This window comes from Phaenicophaeus curvirostris, chromosome 6, assembly GCF_032191515.1.
Source record: "Phaenicophaeus curvirostris isolate KB17595 chromosome 6, BPBGC_Pcur_1.0, whole genome shotgun sequence".
NCBI lineage: Eukaryota > Metazoa > Chordata > Aves > Cuculiformes > Cuculidae > Phaenicophaeus > Phaenicophaeus curvirostris.
Genome location: NC_091397.1, coordinates 44,133,536 through 44,159,395, shown reverse-complemented (window position 1 = coordinate 44,159,395; position 25,860 = coordinate 44,133,536). Strand labels below are relative to the sequence as shown.

The 25,860-nt window shown below is 44.8% G+C and overlaps 1 protein-coding gene across 3 annotated transcripts; it reads left to right on the top strand.

The window, feature by feature from the left end:
• The first annotated feature begins 173 nt into the window (after window positions 1–173).
• ASTE1 (asteroid homolog 1) lies at window positions 174–22,352 on the top strand. Of its 3 annotated transcripts, none has more exons than XR_011337666.1 (8): window positions 174–1,740; window positions 3,271–3,481; window positions 3,871–4,066; window positions 4,658–4,924; window positions 6,233–6,393; window positions 8,848–8,921; window positions 12,071–12,156; window positions 21,843–22,352. XR_011337666.1 is itself a non-coding variant. In XM_069860000.1 (4 exons), the coding sequence occupies exons 1-4, from the start codon at window positions 370–372 to the stop codon at window positions 4,950–4,952; spliced, it is 2,073 nt and encodes a 690-aa protein (XP_069716101.1). In that variant the 5' UTR covers window positions 176–369; the 3' UTR covers window positions 4,953–5,144. The 3 variants fall into 3 exon arrangements, 1 of the variants encoding a protein (XP_069716101.1); XR_011337665.1 differs by lacking the exon at window positions 21,843–22,352 and adding an exon at window positions 12,488–13,067; XM_069860000.1 differs by lacking the exons at window positions 6,233–6,393; window positions 8,848–8,921; window positions 12,071–12,156; window positions 21,843–22,352 and having other exon boundaries at window positions 176–1,740; window positions 4,658–5,144.
• The last annotated feature ends 3,508 nt before the right edge of the window (window positions 22,353–25,860 follow it).

Here is a 25,860-nt window from a genome sequence, read left to right as displayed (position 1 = left end):
CGCCAGGAAACGCGGCGCACGGGAGAGGCGGGCGGGAGGGGCGAGGAGGGCCGCTCCCATTGGGCGGCACCGAGCCCGCGGTGGGAGGAGCCGCTCGGATCGACGGGCACGGAGAGTCCATCACAGGCGGGGAGACGAGCGCGTGGGATAGAAGCACGAGGCGCTCCGATTGGGCGACTCCGCCTGCCGCTCCTACAGAGCCAAGCGGGTGGGAAGAGGACGAGGCGCCCTGATCGTCGAGCCCAGAAGGCGGCGACGAGGAGCTCTGGCCTCGGGGGGGCGGTGCCGACCGCCGGTCACAGCGGGGAGCCGAGCGGGCGGGGAGAGAAGGGAAGGAAGAGCCGCTCGGAGCCCGCGGGCGGCCCCGCCATGGGCGTCCCGGGGCTCTCCAGCTTCGTGGAGAAGCGGGGCGCGTTCTTGGCGGAGCGGCGGGTGCGGGACACCAAGCTGGTGATCGACGGCAGCAGCCTGTGCTACCAGCTCTACTTCTCCTCCTCCGCCGCCGCCGACGACTTCCGCCGGGGCGGTGACTACGCCTCGTTCTCGTCCTGCGCGCGCTCGTTCTTCGCGGCGCTGCGCGCCTGCCGCGTGGCGCCCTGCGTGCTGCTGGACGGCGGCCGGGGGCCGCCCGACCGGAAGCGGCGCGAGCTGGCGCGGCGCGCGCGGCAGCGGCTGGAGGCGGCGCGCGAGCTGGGCCGGGCCGGAAGCGGCGCGGCGGCCGACCGGAAGCGGCGCAGCGGAGGGGGCGGGGCGCTCCCGCTGCCTCTGCTCGCCCGCGACGCCTTCGTGCAGGTGCTGAGGGCGCTCGGCGTGCCCTTCGTGCAGTGCTTCGCCGAGGCCGACAGGGAGCTTGCCGGGCTCGCCAACCGCTGGGGGTGCCCCGTGCTCTCCCTCGACAGCGACTTCTACGTCTTCGAGGTGGCGGGCGGGTACCTCCCGCTGAGCCACTTCCAGTGGCGGGGGGTGCGCGGGGAGGATGGGGGGCGATACGTCCCCGCGCGGTGCTTCTGCGCCGAGAGCTTCCGCGGCCACTTCGGGCATGTGGGGCGAGGCCTGCTGCCGCTCTTCGCCGCCCTGAACGGCAACGACTACGTCGACGCGGCGGCCTTCGAGGCCTTCTTCGGCGGGGTGCGCCTGCCTGCCAAGCGGGGGAAGGACGCCCGGCTCCAGGGGCTGCTCCGGTGGCTGTCACAGTTCGCCGAGCCGGCGGAGGCCGTGGACAACGTGCTGAAGCACGTCAAGAAACAGCGGAGGGAAGAAATGAGGGAGCTCCTGCGCGCCGCCATGGAGGATTACGCTCCGTCCGACGTGAACCTTGACGACTTCTTTCGGGACGGAAGATATGAATGTGAGGATGCCAAGAAAGCGGGCGTCCCGGCGTGGGTACATGATGCTTTCGCCAGAGGTGAGCTGGCCCCGCTGCTCATCGACGTCTTCATACTGAGAAGCACCTTCCTTCACGTTCAGGTGGAGAACATGCAGAGACCTAGCGCGCACAGCACAGCTTTGCCCATTCGACAAGTTATCTATGGACTGCTTCTGGGAGCACCTCCAGGCGCCCAAGCCAACACTTCTCCTCCAGGTGCCCAAGCTGCTTCTCCCACTAAGGAGAGCAACAAGCCACCGGTTGTGTGCGAGTTTGACAGACTCCAAAGCACGCTGAAAAAAACATATGTTCAAGCAGCGAGCCTGCCCGCAGATCTTTGCGATGGGCATTTTTCTTTGGACAAGTTAATAGAGGTAAATGGTTGTCACAACAGAGCGTGGTTAACGGTGTTTCAGGAGTGACAAAAAATAGTTGGGACTCATGTTTGCCAGCTGGTCGCTAAATGGGATGCCTGAACTAAGCCACCTCAGTAAGTAGCTGCTTAATAGAGAGATGCTTGCTGAGCCTGTGATAGTTGAGAAGCTATGTGGATTGCCTTTATCTTCTCCTCCCCCAGCTTACCACGACAAATTATTTGAAAAGTTGTTTGTGTGTAGGTATAGTATTGCCTAAATTTTTCCATTCTAAGCCCTTCTTCCATCCATTCTGTTACACTAATACTCACTTTTATAATTATAGGAAGGGGCTCAGTTTCATGAAAATTATGAAAGTGCAACTTAATGCTCCAAAACTTAATTTATACTTGATCAAGCAATGTTCTGAAACAAAATCTGACCCATGCTTTTTTACTAAACATCACCACTGTTTCATGTATGAATCTTGCAGCTGCCCAGCAAGTTTTATCTGCCACAAGTTTTCGTCCTGTTTGCGTGGACCTCTGCTGCTTACAGCAGCACCTGAAAAACAGCTTGTAATCACAAGGGGAGTTGTACTATGTTAGTGCCAGTCACCAGTAGTGATTCTGTATATTTAATCTAATGACTAAGACTGTAACTCCCGCTGTGAATGGGAAGTAACCTCCCATTCCCAAAGTTACATAATTGAAATTTTGTATGCAGTGATTTCCAAAACATCTGGGAGTATAATCTGTGTCTTTTAATACTGCATATTCAAACAACATGCTCTCTCCATTCTGGCACTCAGATCAACTGTTAATGCATCGCTGTGTGTGCATTTTTCTCCATGTTTTTATGTTTTATGCTCTGTGTTTTTGCTATTTCATGTCGTAATCAAATCTGTCACTACTACAGCCATTAAGTGCTACAGAGAGCTATGGATCCACTTTTTAGAAGCTAAATAGCACAGCAAAGAGGGAACATGTGAAGGAGTAATACATCACAGGTGAAAAATGAAAGCTTCACACTTAAGATTTCATTGTGATTACAGGTAGGCGTGTTTTGAACATATCAAGAACAGACATCACCATTACATCTCACAAAGCAAAGCTAACTTCTAAGAGGCACGAAATGTAGGCATTTGTATATATATTTTTTATATATATATTTGCCATACTAAAGTAATTTTTATGCATTATAGTTATGAGATTTTCCAAGCAAGTCATCTTTTACATAGGAGTTCAAATTAAGTCACCCAATTTGAAGAAGGTTCGAAAGCTCTTAAAATCTAACCTCAGTCAATTTAAAAAAAAAAAAACACCACTTTTAGCTTTTTCCTAACATTCACCTGTGTAGTTTTAAAAGCTTTAGTAGCATTAGAAAAAGAAAATCCAGTTCAGAATATCTATGAAACTTTAAATTAATCTATGGAAAATGTGAAGTATTAGCTACTTTAAACACTAGCTTTTTTGCCTTTTGGTAATTGCTCACAGCAAATGTGGTCTCTTACCTTTGTTTTTTCACTCCAATTTTTAAATTTATTTTCAGGTGCCCATGTCACGCCGTCAGATGACTTTGCTGGAAACTCTAGGAGTGAAAATGAGTTCTCTAGAACCTTTCCCCAGTCACTTACAACTCCCTGTTGCTGTGACGTGCTATTGGATATGTCATTCAGAACCAAAAGTTAAGTTGCATCAATTAAAGGCTTTACTTCTAATGATCGTATCTGGAGAACTGCACAGGATAACAAATGATCCAGGTATGTCTCCAACGAATACAATTTTAGGTGTTCCAACTACTATGAAAATCTGTACCATAGTTCATTAGGAAGAATTTTTTTCACCATGAGAGTGATGAGGCTCTGGCCCTGGTTGCCCAGGGAAGCTGTGGCTGCCCCATCCCTGGAGGTGTTCAAGGCCAGGCTGGATGGGGCCTTGGGCAGCCTGGTCTGGTGGGAGGTGTCCCTGCCCAGGGCAGGGGGGTTGGAACTAGATGATCTTTAAGGTCCCTTTCAACCCAAACTGATCTGTGGTTCTCTGCTATGATTCTAACTGCAGGTTTGAAGACCCTACATGTTGTAGATACCTTTCATACTGTTCACAGCAGAACATTTATTTGCATGTCTTTCTCTTTTTATTTATAACTTAGATCCAACAGTTTTATGTACTGAAGATGACAGGATTGCATATAACGTATTTCTAGAATGGAAAGAAAAGAAATTGCAGAATAAAGACTTTGATTTAGATGCTGCACACGGTTTTTGCCAGTGGCAGTGCTGTCTTCAGATGGGATTATATCTCAACCAGCTACTTTGCACTCCTCTCCCTGAGCCAGACCTAAGTAGGTAAGGGTGCTTCAGAGACCTTATTACCACATATTGGTGCACAAAGGGTGTCTACCAAAAGGATGGAAACTCCCTTTTATGAGGAGTTACGGGGAAAAAGACTGGAGTCACATGGAAAAACAAGGAGTAATGGGTATAAATTCCTCCTGGGAGATTCCAGTTGGGTTCCAGAAGAAATTTTTTTTTACTATAAGAACAGTTAAACAGTTAAACTCTCCAGAGAAGTGGTAGATTTTTCTACACTGGACACTTTCAAGGCTCAGCTTGACAGGGTGCTGGGCCATCTCATTTAAACTGTTTATTACCTAAGAGGTTGGACCAGAGGTCCCTTCGAGCCTGGCATTCTGCTTCTGTAATGTGCTTTCGTACAAGCACCTGATGGAATGTGTTGGCATTTTCTGTTTTCTGTGTCAAACTCCCTTGGGCAATTTTAGTACATTTAATGTCTTTAAAGATATTAGTATGGATAGTGATACAATAGGTATCCCTATTCTATGAGTAGTTAAGATCTGTATTTCATTAAGCAGCATGTTTCTACCTGTCCTGCTGAGGAGCAATTCTAAGTGAGAATTCTCTCCTTCCTTTGAGCAGGCTTTACAGTGGGACCCTAGCGCACAGACTGCATCAAGAGCTTAAATCAACACCTTCAGTGGAAAATCCGTTCAATTTATCTCCCAAAATGACTCAGCTTTATCAGGTTTTGTTAAATACGGTGGAGTCAGCAGTACCTCCAGACTTCTTTCAGAAGATGACCAAGACCAAATCAAAGTCCTGCAAAAAGAAGAAAGCATCTAATAAGAAAAAAGAGGCCAGCGGGCGTGCAGTACCAGAAACTCAGCGTTCGTGCAATGTTAACAGGTTTGCATCACTTAGAGTGGATGACTGAAAGTATTATTCCTAGAATAACTTATGATGCCATGCAGATGGAAGAAATTGTATTAAATTATGTGACACTGCTGGAATTTGCTCAGCTGTTTCAACAAAGTTCCTTTTTCAGTCTTTACCAACACTTGCTGCTGAAATTTTTATATTTACCTTTTTTGTAAATAATCCTCATAAAAGAGATGCTTGTATAAAAGTTGTGGTGTGTTGTTTTTCTTTAAAGGTATCAGTCTAATTGAAAATTACAGCAAAGGTATTCAGCATTTCAGAGCTGGAGTCTTTTAGAGGAATTATTGTCCTTAACATTTATAGTTGGCTTATCCCTTCATCTCCCTGAACACTTCTAATTTCCAAACAATCCAATATTTATGTTTGTGTTTCAGGAACACAGGAATTACAATATTAAAGATCAGATTAAAATGGAACCTGACAAGTTTAAAAATATTGTAGAATCAGTCTTTGGAGGTACAGTATTTATACCGTTGGAGAGAGCTAGCGTTACTTGGTGACAACTGAGTAGGTTCAAAGTTGAGTAGGTAGTGAACTGTCTCAGGGTGGAATTTAAGCTTCTATTCCCCACCTTTAGTAGGTAAACAAGGGTTAAAGACACAGCTTTAAAGGGTTAAAGCTATCATGTTGGTAAGAGGTGAAGCATTCTGCTTCAGAAACAGGGGACAGGATGAGAGGGAATGGCCTCAAGCTCCGCCAGGGGAGATTTAGGCTGGACATTAGAAAAAAAATTTCACAGAAAGGGTCATTGGGCACTGGAACAGGCTGCCCAGGGAGGTGGTTGATTCACCTTCCCTGGAGGTGTTTAAGGCATGGGTGGACGAGGTGCTAAGGGGCATGGTTTAGTGTTTGATAGGAATGGTTGGACTCAATGATCCGGTGGGTCTCTTCCAACCTGGTTATTCTATGATTCTGACTGCAGCCTTGTTAAAATTTCTTATTTTAAGCTTGAAAGGGGCCTATAAGAAAGCTGGGGAGGGGCTGCTTACAAAGGCTTGAAGTGATAGGACTAGGGGAATGGTTATAAACTAGAAAGGGGCAGATTTAGACTAGACATAAGGAGGAATTTCTTCAGCATGAGAGTGGTGAGGCACTGGCCCACATTGCTCAGAGGAGTTGTGGCTGCTCCATCCCTGGAGGTGTTCAAGGCCAGGCTGGATGGAGCTTCGGGCAGCCTCGTCTGGTGGGATGTCCTTGCCTATGGCAGGGGGATGGAAAAGGATGATCTTTAAGGTCCCTTCCAACTCAAACTATGATGTGATTCTATGATTCTAGACTCTTGCCTGTGTTCCGTGCTGCTGCTTCGTGATACTGTACACAAGTGAAAAAGGCTCATGCTGAACTTCAAGGGAAATGCTGTGCTTTGGAAGGTGGAGACCTTGTCACTGGAGTATCCTTGCTGGAGGTACCGGAGTAGGAAGACTGCTGTTCTGATGGTACGCCCCAGATCCTTACATAACTCCAGGAACTGGATTATTTGGTTTGGGATACTGACATAGCCAAAGTATCCAGGCAGAGGCTAGCAAAAAAGTTATTATTCAAGCTAATCCTAGATTTCAGTTCTAAAATCAGAAAACCTCTATGTACTGTTGAAATATATAATAGGTTAGCAACTTGCAACAGATTATTTTTTCCTTCAGCGCCGTAATTCCCCATGAGACAGAGATTTGACTCGGATTTAACTCAGTTACCCTGGGGGCCATCCGTGGGACCACGTGGAGCTACGACCTCCCCGTCACAACTATCAGTTTGTGTTGTGTTTTTGTTTCTGTTTATTCCTGGAATAAAGGGTTGGTAGCACTGTGCTGCTTGGGACCAGTGTACCAGAACTGCTGTTTCTCTGATAGTCAAAAGGCTGTCTATTCTAATTGTTTCAGCAAATTAGTGTCTTGCTGGAATGCAAATCCAAGTCACATAAGTTTTCCTTTGTGAATATCTGTGCTCTTCTAGTTTGAAGAGACTAACAGGTGCATTTTCCTTAAGATTTTCAAGAGCAAGCTTTTGTTCATTCTTTTATTTGCTAATCGTTGTGGACGTCAGTGTCATTTATTGGCATTAAAGAAACATCAATATTATTTGTTTGTCTCTGAAATAACAATTATAGAGGAGTCCTAATCCTTGAACGGAGCGTTAGATGTTACCATAATGTGAGCAATATGATGATAAGTAAGGATTTACCAGTCTGAGTTATGCATAAGTGCATATTTACAGGCTAATCTTAACACTTTATAGGCCCCTTTGAGAAATTCCTTGATGAATTCCTGGAATTAGCCACAGGTAGAGAACCTGCTGGCTCTGAAAAGCTGCTGCTCTGATAGTGTATCTGGGAGAAATGTAACACGGAATGCTGGCTCAGGAAGAGAGTGAGCGAGCCATTTGGTAAGAACAGGTGTGGAAAGTATATAGGAAGATGAGCCCTTTTTGTTAACTTAAATGATTTTTGTTTTTCAGTAAAGATTTTGTTTATGTATTCTCTGTAAACATAGAATAATGCCACTGTGAAGCGAACGGTGCACTTGGTTCCTTAGTAGACAAACATATGCTTAAGTGTTGGCTCAACTAGAGCCAAATTGTTAAAACTGAAGTTTTGCTGGAGGTTCTGTGGTGTTTACCTGGCAGTAGCACAAGTATTTTCCAACACCTGGAACTCTCGATGAGATGTGCAGCATTGGAGCCAGGTGGCAGCCTGAGTTTTCCTGAAGGCTTTGAAATGTGCAAAATACATGACCACTCCTAGATAAGCACCTTTGCAACATACTGCTTGTTCTGCGTGTTGTATTAAAAACCCAAACTTATTTAATTCCTCTGGAATAATTGGTAATAAGTGAGGAAAATGTCTTGAAGAATCAGATGCAATTGCTGTCATTGAGAGCAGCACACTGAATGAAAACATTTTAGCAGACACCTTGAACGCCTAATGCTGTTTTGTGTCTCTGTAGGTTTTAATTCTCTCTGTATCTCCATCTCCTTCTTACCATATATACAGTGAGGTAAGAGAAAGGATTATAGGGGTGACCAAAGGGTTGTTCAGGTCCATTGGAGGGAGGATGGAGCAGGTAACACAGGCATTCAATGCTGCGTGACCTGTGAGATGCACCCCATTACTTTGCACCCTTTGGGGGCCTGTGGTCTTTTTCTCCTCTTGTTTTGTAAGGCAGTCTGTGTTTGAATTAATTGGTTGGTTTTTGTTCCGCCCCCAAAATGTTTTGGGTGTTTGTCCAGGTAAGAGAAAGATGTAAAAGAGATGCTTACTACAAGTTAATATTGTGTCATTTTTTGTGGCTCTATCAGCCAGGTGCAGCTTTTTTTTTTTTGTGTGTGTGTTATGAGGTGACCTTCGAAATAATTAATAAAAACAGTAATAATAATGAAATTATTATCCACTTGGGGTGATAAAGTGTTTGCATCCCTTGCCTGTGATTAAATACACTGAATAGAAAATAATAGGTGATAGCTGGAAAATCTGTGGTCTAGACTATGCTTATGCTGTCTGTGGTGCTTATTGCTGCTGCTGTTGTTTCTTACAGCTAGTCGCCTTGAAAAGGCTGAAGGAAAGGACGGAAAGCATTATGATTTCCTAATAGCTGTCTTGCAGGTGCTAGTGCCCTTGAAAGTTGTGGAGGCAGATGAGGGTGGGTGTTGGGAGAGTGTCATAAAAACAGTGTTTCAAACTACCAATGAGGAAGATATATTACGCTTGATTATTTTTTTTTCGTAAGTTATTGTTTTCTCTTTCTTGTCAGGTGCTGGTAATGTAAAGCCATTGGATGGTGTGAAAATACTTGATTTAACGAGGTTTATGTTTTGTCTGTAATCTGGAACAGTCTGTCTAGATGCAAAGATTCTTTCAGGAAAAACTGAGAAGATTATTTCTTTTATTATGATTACAGGGTGCTTGCAGGGCCCTTTGCAACAATGAATTTAGGAGATCTAGGGGCTGAAGTTGTCAAAGTGGAAAGATCAGGTAAAATGTTTATCTATTTCAAATATAATAAGAATGTGGGAAGGTTTAATGATTATTTGTTTATGTATTTTAAGTAATAGCTGACTGAGAATGCGAGGTTAAAAACTTTTGGAAACATTTAGAGAGACAATACTGCATTTATTTGTTTTTTGGTGACACTGTGTATGGTATTGTGCTAAGAAATTAGTTTCATAGAAATTTGTGTATTTTTTTTGAGCAATCAGTTTTCAAGTTTTGGGAGCATTTTACATCCTTGTACTATATCTGGTGTCCTAGAGAGGTAGTTATTAGTATGCTTGCTTATACATTTATTATCTCTTTGCTAGAAGCTTAACACTGTGCTCTGTGTGTTTTGATCAGAAGCGTATGCATGTATTTAGGAAAAAGTGTAAGAAGTTTGATCAGGTAAGTTGAGGGGTTTTTTTTTGTTTTGGGTTTGGTGGTTTTTTTTAGGTATTATTGTACGAACTAGTACTGAGTCATGACTTCCTAAAGTGCCTTATTCCATCACCCAAAGCTACATTGATCTTGTTTGAATTGTTTGAACTTTGCTTAGATTTTATATTGGGCTTGTGAATGCTTAGGTGTATGGTGGCTCTTTTGTGAGAGGGTAGAATAGGGTTTGAAGTGTAATATTTGACATGTAAAATTTGATAAACATAGAAATCTTTCCAGCATTTGGGAATTCAGAATCTACAGCTCAGTTCCCTCTGAGTGAAAATGTCTTAGATAATTTTAAATAGGAATGCATCTTACTTCTCAGGATGACAGTACTGGTAAAATAACAGGCACTTTAATTTTGGAAACAGAGGCTCTTCTTCCTGCTTGAATTTTTATTAGTATAAGGGAGAAGTTTAATATGAGCATTTAAAAAGAATATATAGTTTGTTAGCACTGCTTTTGTGTCATATTATACTACTCTTACGGGGTGGCAAATGTTTTGACTGATAGGGTATAAGGTGAGTTGGCATGTTACATCAGCTTTCTCCTGCGGATAACATTAATATGCTGGTACAGTTTCAGGTTGTTAATTAAAAATTACCAATCTTTCTTTGGAATTGTGTGAAGTAAACAAAAGTTATTTTCTGCATGAGGTAGCTGTATCTTTTAAAGTCCAGGATCTGATATTCCTGTGTAGGTAGAGATGGGAGCTGGTTGGAAATAGGAAATTTCTGTATTTGCGTCTTCATGCTAGTGCTGAAAGTGTCAAAGGTTAACAAGCATCAAGCATGTGTTTTCAGGTGCAGAAACTTGTGTAGCTCCTTCTGAGTCTGCTTGAACTCTGGGTAATTAGCTTCATGAAGAGACTTAATTTTATTTTTATGTATTTTAGCTTAACACAATGGTTTTCTTTTTCCACTCAGCACATGCACCTCTTATATAAAGAGTTGTTGAGGGCTGGGTTATGGTCAAAACTGCTTCGTTCTTATGGCATAGCTACACCTTTTAGTTCATAAGACCATAGGAGAAGAGAAGCAAATTGCGTGGCATTTGAGGCATGTAATTATGCTTTAGCAGGTGCACACTGTCCTGTAATTTTTTCTTCTTTAAGTTTCCATTTTTTAACTTAATTTCTTTTGATATTAATAGTTTTGAAAAGAGATGCTGAAGATAATTATGCACTTGAGATACTAAGCCAAATTACATTCCCTGTTTTTTTATTTTAAATATGAAATATTGACTATTTGAACATTGAACAAAACACTGAATGTCTAACGGAAGTGTTGTCACATCAGCTTTTGGGTCATCCTTAATCACTGACCATTGTTTCAAACATTTCCACTTTTCTGACAGGTCAGAAGCTGCATCAATTTTGTACTCTCAGATGAGACTAATTCCGAATTTCAAACATTTTAGAATCAGAGTTGTTGGCTCTTTCTGTGAGAGGTTGTCTACTTTCACAGAAGTATTGATCTGTAAAGGAGAGTAGCCACACTGGAAAATATTACTGTGGTGTTTTGGGTTTTTTTTGTGTTAATGTCTTAAAGTGGTAACATATGGAAGAGATATTCCCTCTTCCCCAGCTTCCCAGTTGAACCAAAATAGTTCTTTGAGACGCTGAACAGTACACACGTTGATGAGTAATTTACACGTTTGTATATTTGTATAACTTTTACCACAGTTGATCTTAAATGGCTGTAGACTGTGTTACTGTAGTATATAGCTACTGTTGTAATTAAGGTATACTGTGTAAGACCAAAGGTCCTTCAGCTTGTTTACATATCTATGCTATAGTATCGGTCTTCTGCGTTGCCGCACTAAGGAAAGTTTTCACTTGCATGAAGTTAACAAGTAGATAAAGTGTAGATAGTGAAACACATACAGGAATGTGCATGCTTGCTAGCATTTGGGATGATGATTGTATCTGAACTTAACTTTAACTTTAATTCTAATTAAAATAGATTGCCAGACTTTGACATGTAAGAAAAGTTTAAAATTGGAAGTTAAGCTTAAATGATACAGTGACATTAGTGTCTGCAACAGTTTTAATGCCATCTTGCCTTTCTGTAAGACAGAAGGATTTCTGGAAGGGCTGGTTATTTTTGCGGGTGTTCCTGCAGCACGCAGCTTGTTGTTTCTCAGTGATATCTTGATGTTGTGTCCAGAGTGTTTCAGGAATGGCTTCTTGACAGTGTGCACTGTGTGACTCAGTGCAAAGCAAGAGCTTCTATGATTCTATGATTGATTGATTCTTCTGGATTGCCTTAAAGAACGACATTCGAGGTCTGTTCTTAAGTTAAACGAAACAGAAAACCTCCCAAAGTGAAAATCAACACAAAACAACCAATCCCTTCCCTCAAAAAAAACCCCAACCAACCAAAACCACCAAAACCAATCAATAACAAACAAAACCAAGCAACCACCCTCTGCCCTCCTTCCCCCAAATAGTTTGGGTGCATGTGGCTGTATGTTAATATTTTGAAGCCTAAAAGTAATCTCAATACTAGCAAACACTATATTCACTTTAATAAATCATGTTCATTTTCAGGTGTTTTGACATAAACATCCTAAAATTTAGATATTGAATGAATTTTATCCTGCCTGCTAGGTGAACCTTAGGTGATTTAATATGGTGTTGGAGGAAGTCTTTTTATTTGTTGTCAGTGTGATATTGGACAACTATGAAAATATGTTGGTATTTCTTTCAGGAGCTGGTGATGATACAAGAGCCTGGGGCCCACCTTTTGCTGGAAAAGAAAGTGTTTATTTCCTCAGCGTCAATAGAAATAAAAAGGTAAGTAGAGTGTGATGTTGAACATTAGTCTGTTTACTGTAATGACAACTGATGACATAACACTTCTCCTTTGTTTGATTTTTAACATGTGTAATGAAGCAGTAGTTGTATCAGCCTTAAGTTAAAATGGATAAATTTCAGGAGCAAAACAGAGTTTTGAACAAGAAAGGCTGCAGGCCTTTGATGTATTGGGTGTATTGCTGTAGTCAGCTGAGGCAAATTCGAAAAGCAATAGTGGCCCTGCCAGTCCTCAGTTTTTGGTGCAAATGGACTGAAAATGAACCCTGCTTGAAAGTAAGGGTTATTTTATTTGAAGCATTGTTTTTTTCAGGTGCATCAGTTCAGCTGACATGCTGCAGCTGGAGGAGAGGAGTCTTCATACCGAAGTTAGTTTGTCTAAGAGTAGCTTGTGAAACTTGAGGATTAAATTGGTTTCATGACATACCTGAGCTGTTTAATGGCTTGTTGCTGTTGAAACAAATGTTTCTGAGGTCTCCATGTGTACTTGCAGTAGTAGGTACTGTGCAAACACACAGCGAACTGGCTGCAGTCTAACCTGCAGGTGCACATTGTCAGGCTTGTGGTAGTGCTTGCCTGATCCATTGATGTGACAGGGTCTAACAGCCTACTGCTTTCCTTTTACTGTTGCTGTATTTGATCTTGCTGTGCTACTTCACTAGCTTCAAGCTGAACTAGTCTGATGAAGTTGGTAAGCAATTTACAAAGGGGAGATTTGTAGGTTTTGTAGGATTATTTGTAGTTTTCTGGATGTTACAGTGCATGTGTGACCTAAGTTGCTATACATCTTTCTGAGAAATACTGTCCTGTAGGTCAAACTTACTTTCCCCCCCCAGTATTTGAGTGCAGAATGTAATAGTCTTTTGAGAGAGATCCATTTTTCCATTGAAAAATAAATAAAAGCATCCTGTTTCACTTATGAAACTTGTGCTTTGTCATCCTTTTTTTTATTTACTGAGAAACATAAGACCTGCTACTTGCTAGTGCTGTGTTTTTAGTCCTGCAGTATTAACACATCTGACAGGGTGAGCTGGCTTCTGTTACTGTTTGTTTCAATATCAGTTCCAATCACTTTTTTCCACAGTGAGACTTTATATGTCCTGCAATAATATATGCTAGTGGTTTTTTTTCTTTTTTTTTGGGAATATTGCATGAAATGGAAATAGATTAAACTGCCTGATACTTTTGACCTTTTTTCTTTGGTGTCAGCTATGTAAAATACATTTCATATGGAATTTTTCGGAGTTTGTAAGTCAAGGATTCTGCAGTGCCTTTTCTCTTTGCAGAACAGAACTATTTGATTTGTTATGAAGCCATATGTTTATCTTCTAAAAGTTCTGAAAACAGATGCTGTCATTTGGAATAATTTTGCAGGATGTAACACAGATGTGTTTTTGGATAAACTAGTCACGTTCTAAATAAGGGCTAAAAAAAATGTTCCTCCTGTAAGATGACTGGCTTGTTAGTTGACCTTTAAAAATGTTGAAAGAAAAACTGTGCATCATGTCCACTGATTCCACGTATGTGTGCTGGACCTCTTTGAAGATTTAAGGGCAGCTGGGGCATTGGGTGATCATCAAGGTGAGCTGGAGAAAAGATAGCTTCAGCCTAAGCTTCTTGTGTGCCTGCCACTCTTTGTGGTTAGGAAGTTCCCCTTTTCTCACCTTGATGTTTGTGCGGGAAGATAACTGCTTGATTCTGGTTTTAAATGTATAACTTTCTGCTTGCAGTTTGGAGAACCTTTTTATGGTCTGTGGAGTTGAATGTCTGGGGACTTAAGAATTTGCAACATAACCTTTGTGCTTTAGACTCTGGTGCCTGGTTGAGATGAAATCCCACATAATTTTAAAATCAAAGCAGGATCTTACGTCCCCTCATTTATCATGCAAAAGCAACATCCCCTCAGCTCAATGCTGGAGTTACCAACCTTTCCGTACTGGTAAGATTTCTTTTACCACTGTAATGTAGAGCTATCACAATGCTAAAGATAGGGTAGCTGGCAGTAGGAGTACTTAGAGATGCAGACAAACGGTTCCTGCCAGTGGCAACAAAGCTGGTGAAAGGGCTGGAGAACAGGCCTTATGAGGAGCGGCTGAGAGAGCTGGGGTTGTTTAGCCTGGAGAAGAGGAGGCTGAGGGGTGACCTCATTGCTCTCTACAACTACCTGAAAGGACGTTGTAGAGAGGAGGGTGCTGGCCTCTTCTCCCAAGTGACAGGGGACAGGACAAGAGGGAATGGCCTCAAGCTCCGACAGGGGAGGTTTAGGCTAGACGTTAGGAAAAAATTCTTTACAGAAAGGGTCATTGGGCACTGGAACAGGCTGCCCAGGGAGGTGGTTGAGTCACCTTCCCTGGAGGTGTTTAAGGCACGGGTGGACGAGGTGCTGAGGGATATGGTTTAGTGTTTGGTAGGAACGGTTGGACTCGGTGATCCGGTGGGTCTCTTCCAACCTGGTTATTCTGTGATTCTGTGATTCTGTAATATTAGTTTTTCCCTTAGCTTGATGTCACTGAAATAATCAAGCATGTATGATAATTATTTCGTAAGATCTGATGTTATGGAATTTCCAGTGGGAGAACTCTGTTAAATATTTACCAATGAAGAGATCTCCTGTGCCAAAGTTCTTTCCCAAACCTAACTAATGAAAAACTGAAAGCAACTGCAAGATTTGCAGTACTGACCTACAAATGAGAACAAGACAGTTTCGTTGCCAAGTTGTTTCTTATAGTTTCTATCCTTTATTAAAATTGCCTTCAAAACCACTACAGCTTTCTGTTTCTTACATCAGTGGCATCCTTGTATGTGATATAGTAACATTGTGGACTGAAGTGATGAGACATTGTTTGGCCTTAAGTGATCAACTTTTTTCTATTTATTTGTTAAGAACTTGGGAGGATTTAGTTGGCTGGGAGCTTACGGCACTCCTTCCCTTCCATTGCCTTTTTCTGATTGGTCAGCATGTCTTACGTGTGCTCTGCACTCAATGATAAAGCAAACTATTCTCACATATACACATATAAATATATATATGTGAGTGTAGATGTTTATATGTGTGAGTATACGCATTCTCCTCTGTGTAGTAAAGCAACCACATCCCTCCCCTGCAAACCTCCCAAACAAAACATACGGATAGTTTGCTTCATCAAGTTATTATCATTTGTTATTTTTAGTCCATTTAATGACTGCTTTGGCGTGCCTGATGCCTGATGTCAGGGGAGCACAGCAAGGAGTGCAGTGAGGAGACCAGAGGCCTTATTCGAAAGGATGATGGATGGAAGGGCAGTGGGCACATGGGGCTGTGCATGGCGGGGGCCAGTCACCTCCATGTCACAAGGCCATCACCTGGCAACGCTGACATCACAGTGCCTCGGGGGAAAGAAAGCTTCATCATCCTGTGTTCTGCTGCCAGACCTGTCCAGGCAGGCAGCCTGAGCACATCGGAGAGGAAGCCCTAGAACTGCTAGTGAGATTCCATGGAGGGGAATGAGGAAGGACACCTAGAGGCTGGGCAAAGGTGATGGAGGTGAGGAGAGCCATTGTGTCATGGAGGTGCCTGAGGCTGTCAGGCTTTTTCAGCTGGATAGGATTGGAGAGCAAGGGAATGCCTTCCTGAGGAGCCCTGAGCACGACCTCTTGCCACGGCTCCAGTTTGGCTGTTTGCCTGCTCCTTGTGCTCCTTGAAGGTGGCCCTCGTGCCTCACTTCCAGGGGGAGGAAGCTTTCTTGGACTCCCAGCCCAGGCTCCAAGGGTGGCCCATGAGATTTGTTTCGTGAGCACAGCCCCTTGCCAGGGCTCCTCTGGGCCCTTTCAGCTGGCTTCTTGCCTGTTGCTCTTGCCCCCTTTTCAGGTTATTTGGACTCTTTTATGGTATTAATGGTATCTTTCACTCTTTTGTGGTATTTGAGAGGTTGTATCTTGCAATCTTTAATGATGTTTTGAGAAGGGTTTTGTTGTTTTATGTGTTTTAGGTTGTTTTCTGACCCTTTTACGCTATTTCATGTTATTTTCAGGGTGTTCTGGTGTTTTAGGTTGTTTTTTGACTTTGACAGCATTTTAAATATATTTGGTTTAATAGTGGCCCGTGAGATTTATTTCGTGAGCACAGCCCCTTGCCAGGGCTCCTCTGGGTCTTTGCAGCTGGCTTCTTGCCTGTTGCTCTTGCCCCCTTTTCAGATTATTTGGACTGTTTCATGGTATTTATGGTATCTTTCACTCTTACAATGTAGAGGGCTAGAGGAGTGCAGAGAGGAGAGCAGAGCAGAAGGGAGGAGTGTAGGTAAGAGTGCAGAGTAGCAGGTAGGAATGCAGAGAGGAGCATGGACAAGCATGAAGTAGCAGAGAGGAACAGAGAGGAGCAAAGAGGAGCAGAGAAAAGCGCAGAGCGAGTTACAGGAAGGAGCAGAGGTAGGAGCGCAGAGGAGCAGGAAGGAGTACAGGAAGGAGAGCAGAGGAGCAGGGAGGAGACAAGAACTGCAGAGAGGAGCACAGGTAGGTATGGAGAGGATCAAGTATGAGCACAGAGAGGGCATGGAGGAGAACAAAGGAAAAGAGAGGAACGCAGAGGAGCCAAGAGGAGCAGAGAAAGTCATGGAGAGGAGTGCAGGAAGGAGTGAAGGAATGAGAGAAGAGTACCGGAGACGAACACAGAGGACCAGAGAGGAGTGCAGAGGAGGAAGAGGCAAAGGAAGTGAGAGGAACACAGAGGAGCAAAGAGGAGCAGAGAAAATGGTACAGAGGAGTGCCGGAAGGAATGCATGAAGGAGAGCTGAGGGCCAGAGAGGAGAGCAGAACAGCAGAGAAGAGCACAGGTAGGAGCACAAGTAGGAGCGCAAAGGACCAGAGAGGAATACAGAGGAGCAATGAGGAGCAGAGAAAAGCAAAGAGGAGTGTGGGAAGAAGTGCAGGAATGAGAGAAGAGGGCTGGAAAGGAACGCAGAGGATCAGGTAGGAGCACAAAGAGGAGCATGGAGGAGGAATGCTGAGGAGCAAAAAGGATCAGAGAAAATCACAAAGAGGAGTGCAGAAAGGAGTGAAGGAATGAGAGAAGAGGGCCAGAGAGAAATGTAGAGGAACAGAGAGGAGTGCAGAGAGTAGCAGCGATGAGTGCATGTAGGAGCACAGAAGAGCAGGTAGGAGAGCAGAGCGGAACACAGAGGAGCAAAAAGGAGCAGAGAAAATCACAGAGAGGAGTGCAAGAGACCAGGAAGGAGAGCAGAGGGCCAGAGAGGAGTACAGGTAGTAGAGGAACAGAGAAGCAAAGGACCACAGATCACAAGAGTGAGGAGCAGATGGCAGAGAAGACAAGCAGAGCAGAAGGGCCAAGAGAAGAAGCAAGAGGAATGAAAAGCTAAGATCCGAAGTGAGGAGAAGGGTAAGAAGGTTGTGAAGGGGATCAGAAGAGCAGTGAGGGATGGAGGAAGACAGAAGAGCACAGAAAACGGAGGAACCGAACAGCAGAGGAGTGCAGAAAAGGACAGGAGCCGAGCAGAAGTAAGGAGCCTGGAGGAGAAGAGTGGAACAAAGGAGCAGAGGACAGGAAGAGGTACAGGACTGGCAGAGGATCAGATTGGGATTGGAGGAGGATCAGAGAAGGTTGATCAGTCCAGGGCCATCAGGCCGCTCTTGGAAGGCCCCTGACACAGCTCAAGGTTGAGGGAGAACATGGCTTGGGCATCTCCTGGGAGGCGTGACCAGCCTGTAGGATGAGGAAGCAGGTCTTGCTCACATGCTCAGGGAATAGCCGATCGCCAGTTCTGGGGTCAGGAAGGAATTTTCCCCCAGGGCAGATTGGCACTGGCCCTGGGGGTTTTTTGCCTTCCTCTGCAGCACTGAGCACGACCACTTGTCAGGGCTCCTCTGGTCCACTGTGTCTGTGTCACTGCCTGCTGCTCATGCACCACGAAGATGGCCTGTCGTGACCTGCAGCTGGGGGAGGAAGGCTTTTTTTTCCCCACGGTGAGCTAGCGAATCTCCCCAGGGTTTTTTTGCCTTCCTCTGCAGCACTGAGCACGGGCCCTTGCCAGGGCTTCTTTGGGCCATTTTGGCTGGGTGCCTGCTGCTCGTGCTCCACGAACACGGCCCTCGTGCCCCACATCTGGGGGGAGGAGTCTTTCTTAGAGTCCCAACCCAGGCCCCAAGGGTGGCCTGTGGGAATTGCTTCTTTTCCTCTGTAGCATTGAGCGCAGTCCCTACTCGGGGCTCTTTTGAGCCTTTTCAGTTGGCTTCTTGCCCTCTGTTCTTGCATCCCCAAGGCACCGCTTGTGCCCTGGGTTTCTCTGGCTCTCGCCCACTGCAAGTTTTCAGCAGGAGTGAGCTCTGCTCTTCCCTTGCCTCCATTTCCCCACGGGTTCTTGCTTGTGCAAACCACCCTGTGCTTGGAAGGGCCCCTGGCTCGCCTCACCATCAGGAGCTGATGTTTTCCAGCCCTCCCTGGGTACACGACAAGCACCGGACGGGCACCAGAGTGCTTCTCATGCATCATCAGTGAAGAACAGTGGAGCAAGTTTTGGAAGGAAAATAGTATGCTTGTTATCAATACATCTTAGGCTTCTGAAAATGTCACCTGGTACCACACGCTACTTCTACTACTTCTTCCTTCTCTTCTGTGTGTGTGGTCATTCCTGATCCTCATTCGTCACATTCTTGCTCTTCAGGAAACAGGGAACATTTGGCCTGTATTCCTGCTGCTACTTTCTGTAGCTCTGTGGCTTGCCTGTGCCAGGCTGCCAGCAATGTTTTTTCAAGCTAAACTAAAGAGCACATCAGGCTGCACATGCGTTGTGTTAATGCTTGTGAGCATCGGCTCTGAAACAGAGTCCGAAAAATAACAGAAAATAACATAAAATAAAATCCCATTTCCACTTGTATCATTTGTGTTATGTGTTCTTGAAATAGTTTTTGGAGCTGAAATCTTTTGGCACTTCAGGCAAATAATCTCATTGTTATTTGACTCAAGTGGAGGGAGAGGGAGAAGAGGGAGAGGGAGAAGAGGGAGAGGGAGAGGGAGGAGAGGGAGAAAAGGAGAAAGGGAAATGGGACCTAGGACTGAGAGCTCCACCCAGGAGAGCAGCTCCTTGCACTGCATGTCCCAGGTCCATCCAGGAGACAGGGGCAGAGATGGGCACCCCTGCAGCACCGCTCAGACAGGGGCTGAGGGCCCCAGGCTGAGCTGAGACACCACCTCGCCTGGGCCCTTGGCAGGAGATAGTGAGGGTGGGGGTCCCAGGGGAGTCCAGTGCCAGCCACAGAGGCCTGTGAGCCCTGCCAGGACCCTGAGAGAAGTAGCCTTGCAATGCTCATATCCTCTCCTTCGAGCATTTATGGTGGGCTGCTTTGGAGACCAAGTATTGGGCCAGATGGACCTTCACTCTGATAGAGTAGTCCTGTTCTCAGGTTCTTTTGTTTGAGTAAATTCTTCCATGGGAAGCAGCTCAGGCATTTCTAAAAATGAGCACAAGGAGAAAAAAGAAGAAATCCACGTGGAAATGAACAGGTATTGCTCACCTCAACAAGATTTGGAACCATTTAGTGGAGGAGCCTATCATGCTTCAGACCGAGGGCTCAGTCTCTGAGCCTAGCTAGTGCCAGAGATGTGGGAGGTTTGCTGTCCTGGGGAAACCCAGCTCAACTGGATGGTTGCAGAAGGCTTTCAAAAACTGCACATCACACCTGCTTTTTGCAAATTTGTTCAGATGGTCAAATTATCTCAAGGTGATCCACAGCCCTCCCCTCCATCAGCAGGTACGTGCTTCCTTCCCACAGCACGGACTGAGCCAATGCCCGGGCTGAGACACGGCTGCCCATTCAATGCCTTCTGCTAGGGCAGGGCTGGGAAGAGGCGTCATCAGAGATTTCCCCAGCATGTACTGCTAGGGGAAGGAGGAGGTAGGAAGAAGAATAGATTAGCATAGATGAGCATAGGCTAGCACAGTTCACCTGGAAGGGACCCACAAGGATCTCCAGTCCAACTGCCTGACCAATTCAGGGCTTAACAAAAGCTAAAGCATGGTATTAAGGGCAATTTCCAAATGACTCAAACTCTGACAGGCTTGGGGCATCAAGCACCTATTGGGGAAGCATGTTCCAGGGTTTGACCACTTTGTTGGTAAAGAAAAGCATCCTATTGTCCAGCCTAAACCTTCCCTGGTGCACCGGGTACCAGGAGAAGAGCTCAGCACCTCCCTCTCCACTTGCCCTTCTCAGGAAGCTGTTGAGAGCAGTGTGGTCGCCCCTCAGCCTCCTTCTCTACAAACTAGACAAACCTGTCTCCTCAGCTGCTCCTCAGAAGACATGCCTTCCAGCCCCTTCCCTGGCTTTGGCTCTGGATACATTCAAGGACCATCACATCCTTTTTAAATTGTAGAGCCCAGAACTGCATAGCATACTCAAGGCGAGGCTGCCCCAATGCTGAATACAGCAGGATAATCACCTGTTTTGACCAGCTGGTTATGCTGTGCTTGATGCACCCCACAATGAAGTTTGCCCTCTTGGCTGCCAGGATGCACTGCTGGCTCATACTGAGCCTGCTGTTGACCAGCATGTTGAATGTTGAATGTGGAGATACTAAGCTCCAGGGAAATCTTCTGACATGTTCTCATTTGCCTTTGCAGCTCCAAAGATGCGTAACTGCATGGCCTACTGGCTAATGTTTCTGAGCAGCTTTCTGGTCAGTTTAAAAGACAGAGCGTTCCCACGTTCCATCTTAGAAACAGAGAATCACAGGGATGAATGCTGCAGTCCCAAGAAGCAGGATGGATTAAAATGGAGGGAGTGTAAGATGGCTTCATGGGTGTTCACACATTGGCCAGAATTAAGTATTACTGGAATGCTGATATTCTTGATACTCTCATATATAATCTCTCTTTAGCAAGTGATGGAAGGAGGGGAAAGTCGTGATTTCCTTCAAGTGTTATACCATCTGTCAGCTCTACTAATCTTTTCTTCAAACTTATTTTGAGTTAGCTTCTTTACTCCTTCTGACATTCACTACTCTCAGGCTTATCTATAGTTGGATGATTGTGATGCTCAAGACAGATGATGAGACATACATAATTGTTCATTTAAAAAATCTGAGGTATCCCATTGACACAAATATTGCTAAATAGCTTTTCATGAGGGGATGAGAAGCAAGGAAGATAACCAATATGACCCTCTCAGATATTTCTGCAGGGAGTGCAGATAGTTTTCAACTTTAGAATGAGCCCACTGATCCCATATAATTTCTGTGGAGAAGCAGGCAGAGCTTAAGTTCATTTGTGTCAAAAGCTGCTGATAAGCCTTGTAGACTTTTACCAGAGATAAGAGGATCATATTGCTCAATGGCCATAAACTATGCTAAAAAATGTTTGGACTCCTGTGAAAGGTGTGCATTACTGAAGCTGGATTTTTCATATTTTTCTTGAATTAAAAACGACGGTGATTATACAATGCAATAAATATGATTCTTTTATATTTAAACATGATTCTTTTATTGAATAACATCTGGATTATGCCCATGGGAAGAAATTATGCAGCTTTTTTGATCTTGCGCCTGTTTCATGGATTTTATTAATTCTATTTATTTATTTATTTATTTACACTTGGGGGGGTTTGGTTTTGTTTTTAATTTTCTTTTTGCTGTCAGTAGGTCTTCATTTTAGGGTTTTGATTTTTGGACTTTATCTCTGCAGTGTGTCTCTTCAACAGAGCACTAACCCTCGAGAGGTTAAAGTGACAAAAGACATATCCTCATACAATCAGGATGCTAAACCCAGCTGAGCAAAGCAGAATGCAGATGCAAGACAAAATATGCCGCAAACTCAGAAGGGAAAGAATAAAGAAGCCAGTATGGCAAACAGTGAGAAACTAAACAAATACATTCAAAACACAGCCCACGAGGGAAGCAAACACGTCCCAAATATAATGAGAAAGAAACACTCGGGCTCAGGCCACCCCCACTCATTTGCAGCACATGAAGAGAGTCAGCAAATGGGAACTGCATGGGTTTCTCTAAAAGAAAGGCTTGATTTTCAGAAATGGATTTTTTTCTTTCTTCCTATGAAGCCGCAGATCACTTTGCCGAAGTCAACCTCTCCAAGAAAATCAAGGCGAATACCAGAATGTGGTTTAGTGTTTTGTCTTCTGGAGAAATGTTTATCCACACTAACTGGGAATAAAAGGAAATAAATCATTATAAATGATCTGTGAAACTTTGAAATTTATCTTTTGCATTGTATCATGTGCTGGCAGTAGAGCAAAAGTAACTTCATGTTGGTGGTTTAGGAGGAAAGCTGGAACAAGAGACACCAGGATCAGCTAATGCAGCGAGTAGCTACTCACAGCCTAATTCCCAGTATGTGCATCTTCTACATACACCTGGAGCAAGATGTGTATGTATGTGCACACCTCTGCCATGCAGACACTGAGGCAAGAAGCAGAAAGACGGGGGCATCAGTGAAGGAGGTAGCTAGAAAATTCCTTCCCTGGTCCATGAGACAGACTACTATCCTCTGATAGTAGTCCAAGCTGGTAATAATGATTTAGTAAACAGAAAGACTTCAGGGCCATTGGGAAAACGATGGAGGGTTCTGGGGCTCAAATAGTATTCTGCTCCATCCCAAGGCTAAATACACAGGAGCAGGAAGTCAGGAAGAAGAATTCAATTAATGCCTGGCTCCTAGCCTGGTGTGAGGAGAGGGGCTTTGGCTTCTTTGATCATGGGGTGGCTCACGCACCCCCAGGCTGTGTTACTAAGGATGGGACACGTGTGTCTCCTAGGGGGACTAAAGCCCTTGCTAAAAACCTAGCTAAGCTCATAAACCGAGCTTTAAACTAGATGTGAAGGGGGAGAGGGTTGAGACCAGGCTAGACAGGAGCGAGCCTGGACGTGGGGCACTGGAGGTTCGGAGAGGGTGTGCTGGTTAGGACCACCAGTACATCACCACACAGAAAGTGGGGGAGAACACACCTGGGGGTGGTAAGGGAGATACGGGCACTCTGGTGCTAGCTACTCCAGTTACCAGGCAATTGGGAACGAACTCTGTTCCCTCTAAGAGGGCTGAAGGCTCAGCAGCTCAGCTGAAGTGCATTTACACCAGTGCACACAGCATGGGGAGTAAGAAGGAAGAGCTGGAAGCTGTCATAGGGCAAGGAGGTTATGATGTTATTGCCATCATGGAAACGTGGTGGGATGACTCATTTAACTGGAGTTCACCTAGGGTGGGGTACAAACTCTTCAGGTGGGATAGGAAGGGTAGGAGAGGAGGCGGGGTAGCCCTCTATGTAAGGGAGGACTTGGACACAGTTGAGATGGATTGTGGCGATGAGGAGATTGTGTGCCTGTAGGTTAAAATCAGAGGAGCCCATAAGAAGGTAGATTTTGTGATGGGAGTCTGTTACAGACCACCCAGCCAAGGAGAAGCAGCTGATGAGCACTTCTATAAACAGCTGGGGTTAATCTCTACATCAATGCCTCTTGTTCTTGTGGGAGACTTCAATCTCCTGATATCTGCTGGAAGTGCAACAGAGCAGAAAGGAAGCAGTCTAGGAGGCTCCTGGAGTGCGTGGAAGAAAACTTCCTTGCACAGCTGGTGAATGAACCAACAAGGGAATGTGCCCTCCTGGACCTGCTGTTTGTGAATAGAGAAGGCCTTGTGGGGGATGTAGCAGTAGGAGGACGCCTAGGACTAAGCGACCATGAGATGATAGGGTTTTCTGTTCTAGGACAAGTGAAGAGGGTTGTTAGTAGGGCGGTAGCATTAAATTTCCAGAGGGCAGACTTTGAAGTCTTCAGAAGGCTGGTCGGCAAAGTCTCATGGGAGACAGTGCTTAAGGGCAAGGGAGCCCATGAGGGCTGGGAGCTCTTCAAAAAGGAAATCCTAGCAGCTCAGGAGAAAGCCATCCCCGTGTTCTGGAAAAAAAGCCGGCAGGGGGGAAAAACAGCTTGGTTGAACAGAGAGATCTTGAGCGATATCAAGAGGAAGAGAAATGTTTATGGGCTCTGGAAGAGGGGTCAGGCCTCTTGGGAGGACTACAGGAGGGAAGTGAGATTGTGTAGAGAAAAAATCAGAAGGGCTAAGGCTCAACTAGAAAACAGATTGGCAAAGTCTGTGAAAGATAACAAAAAATCTTTCTATAAATATATAAATAATAAAAGGAGGACTAGGGAGACCATACAGTCCCTATTAGATGCAGAAGGAACAACAGTGACAGGGGATGAGGAAAAGGCTGAGGTGCTTAATGCCTTCTTTGCCTCAGTCTTTAATTGTAAAGAAAGTCGTTCCCTCTGTGTACAAACCCAGGAGCTAGAGGAGCAAAATGAGGCTCCCATGATCCAAGAGGAGGTGGTCAGAGCCTTGCTAGCCCAACTAGACAGTCACAAGTCTATGGGGCCAGGTGGGATTCACCCAAGGGTATTGAAGGAGCTGGCGGATGTGCTGGCCAAACCCCTTTCCATCACCTTCCAACAGTCCTGGAAGACTGGGGAAGTCCCACTGGACTGGAGGCTGGCTGATGTTGTGCCCATCTACAAGAAGGGTCGCAGGGAGGACCCAGGAACTACAGGCCTGTCAGTCTGACCTCAGTGCCAGGGAAAGTCATGGAACAGGTGATCTTGAGTGCTATCATGAAGCACATGCAAGAGAACCGGGTGATCAGGCCCAGTCAACACGGGTTCACAAAAGGCAGGTCTTGCCAGACTAACCTGATTGCCTTCTATGACGAAGTGACTCGGCTACTGGACGAGGGAAAGGCTGTGGATGTGGTCTTCCTGGACTTCAGTAAAGCCTTTGACACAGTTTCTCACAGCATTCTGCTTGAGAAACTGTCAGCCTCTGGCCTGGAGAGGCGCACACTCTCCTGGGTGGAAAACTGGTTGAATGACCGGGCCCAGAAATTGAGCTAGATTAATTAGTCATTATTGTTTCATCTTCCATTGGAAACCAACAAAATTTAGTTTGGCTTATTTAAAGTGAATTGCATTCAATGAAGTTCACCCTTCTGCAAGAAGGCAGGATTAATTGTTCTTGAAGACACTGAAATGTTATTTCTTGTCTGGACTGATATGCCTTATTCAGAAAGTGAGATTGCTAGGAAAGCAGCATAAAACTTGTTTAAACACTAAGCAATAACTTCCAAGCTAAGATGACAAATTGGCGTTCATCTGCACTTCTGTACTAACCTGGATTTCTGGGACGCCAAGACCAAGTGCAGAGCACAAAGCAGTCAAATCCCATAGAGAATATTAGTGAGCGAAGTCTTACTATGTGAAAGGTCTAATTATGACACCTTCTGAAAACCAAATTTCAAGAGATTCTTCATCAGCATGCTTTGTCTGTCTTATTGAAAAGTATTGATTAATAAGGGCTCGAAGATTGTACTGAAATTCTGAACAAATTACGCTACTGAACAAGTACAGCCCCACCTGCCAAAGACAGTAATAGGTCAACAGGAGGAACACTGACAAATCTGTTACACTTCTGAAAGGCAGAACTACTGGAAGTAAGAAACTTGCTTGAAGACAGGAGAGTGTTTCCGTAACTGGTCATCTTGTTCAGGCCCTACCAGCTCAGTGGTTTCCATCCTGCAGGAGGAGATGATGGCCATATGCTTCAGGCTTTGCCCTTATACAATTAGATCTCCAGCACGCTGTAGTCCAGGAAACATGCGCACATCGAGCAGACCCAGGGTCAGCCAGAGCAAGGGAAGAAT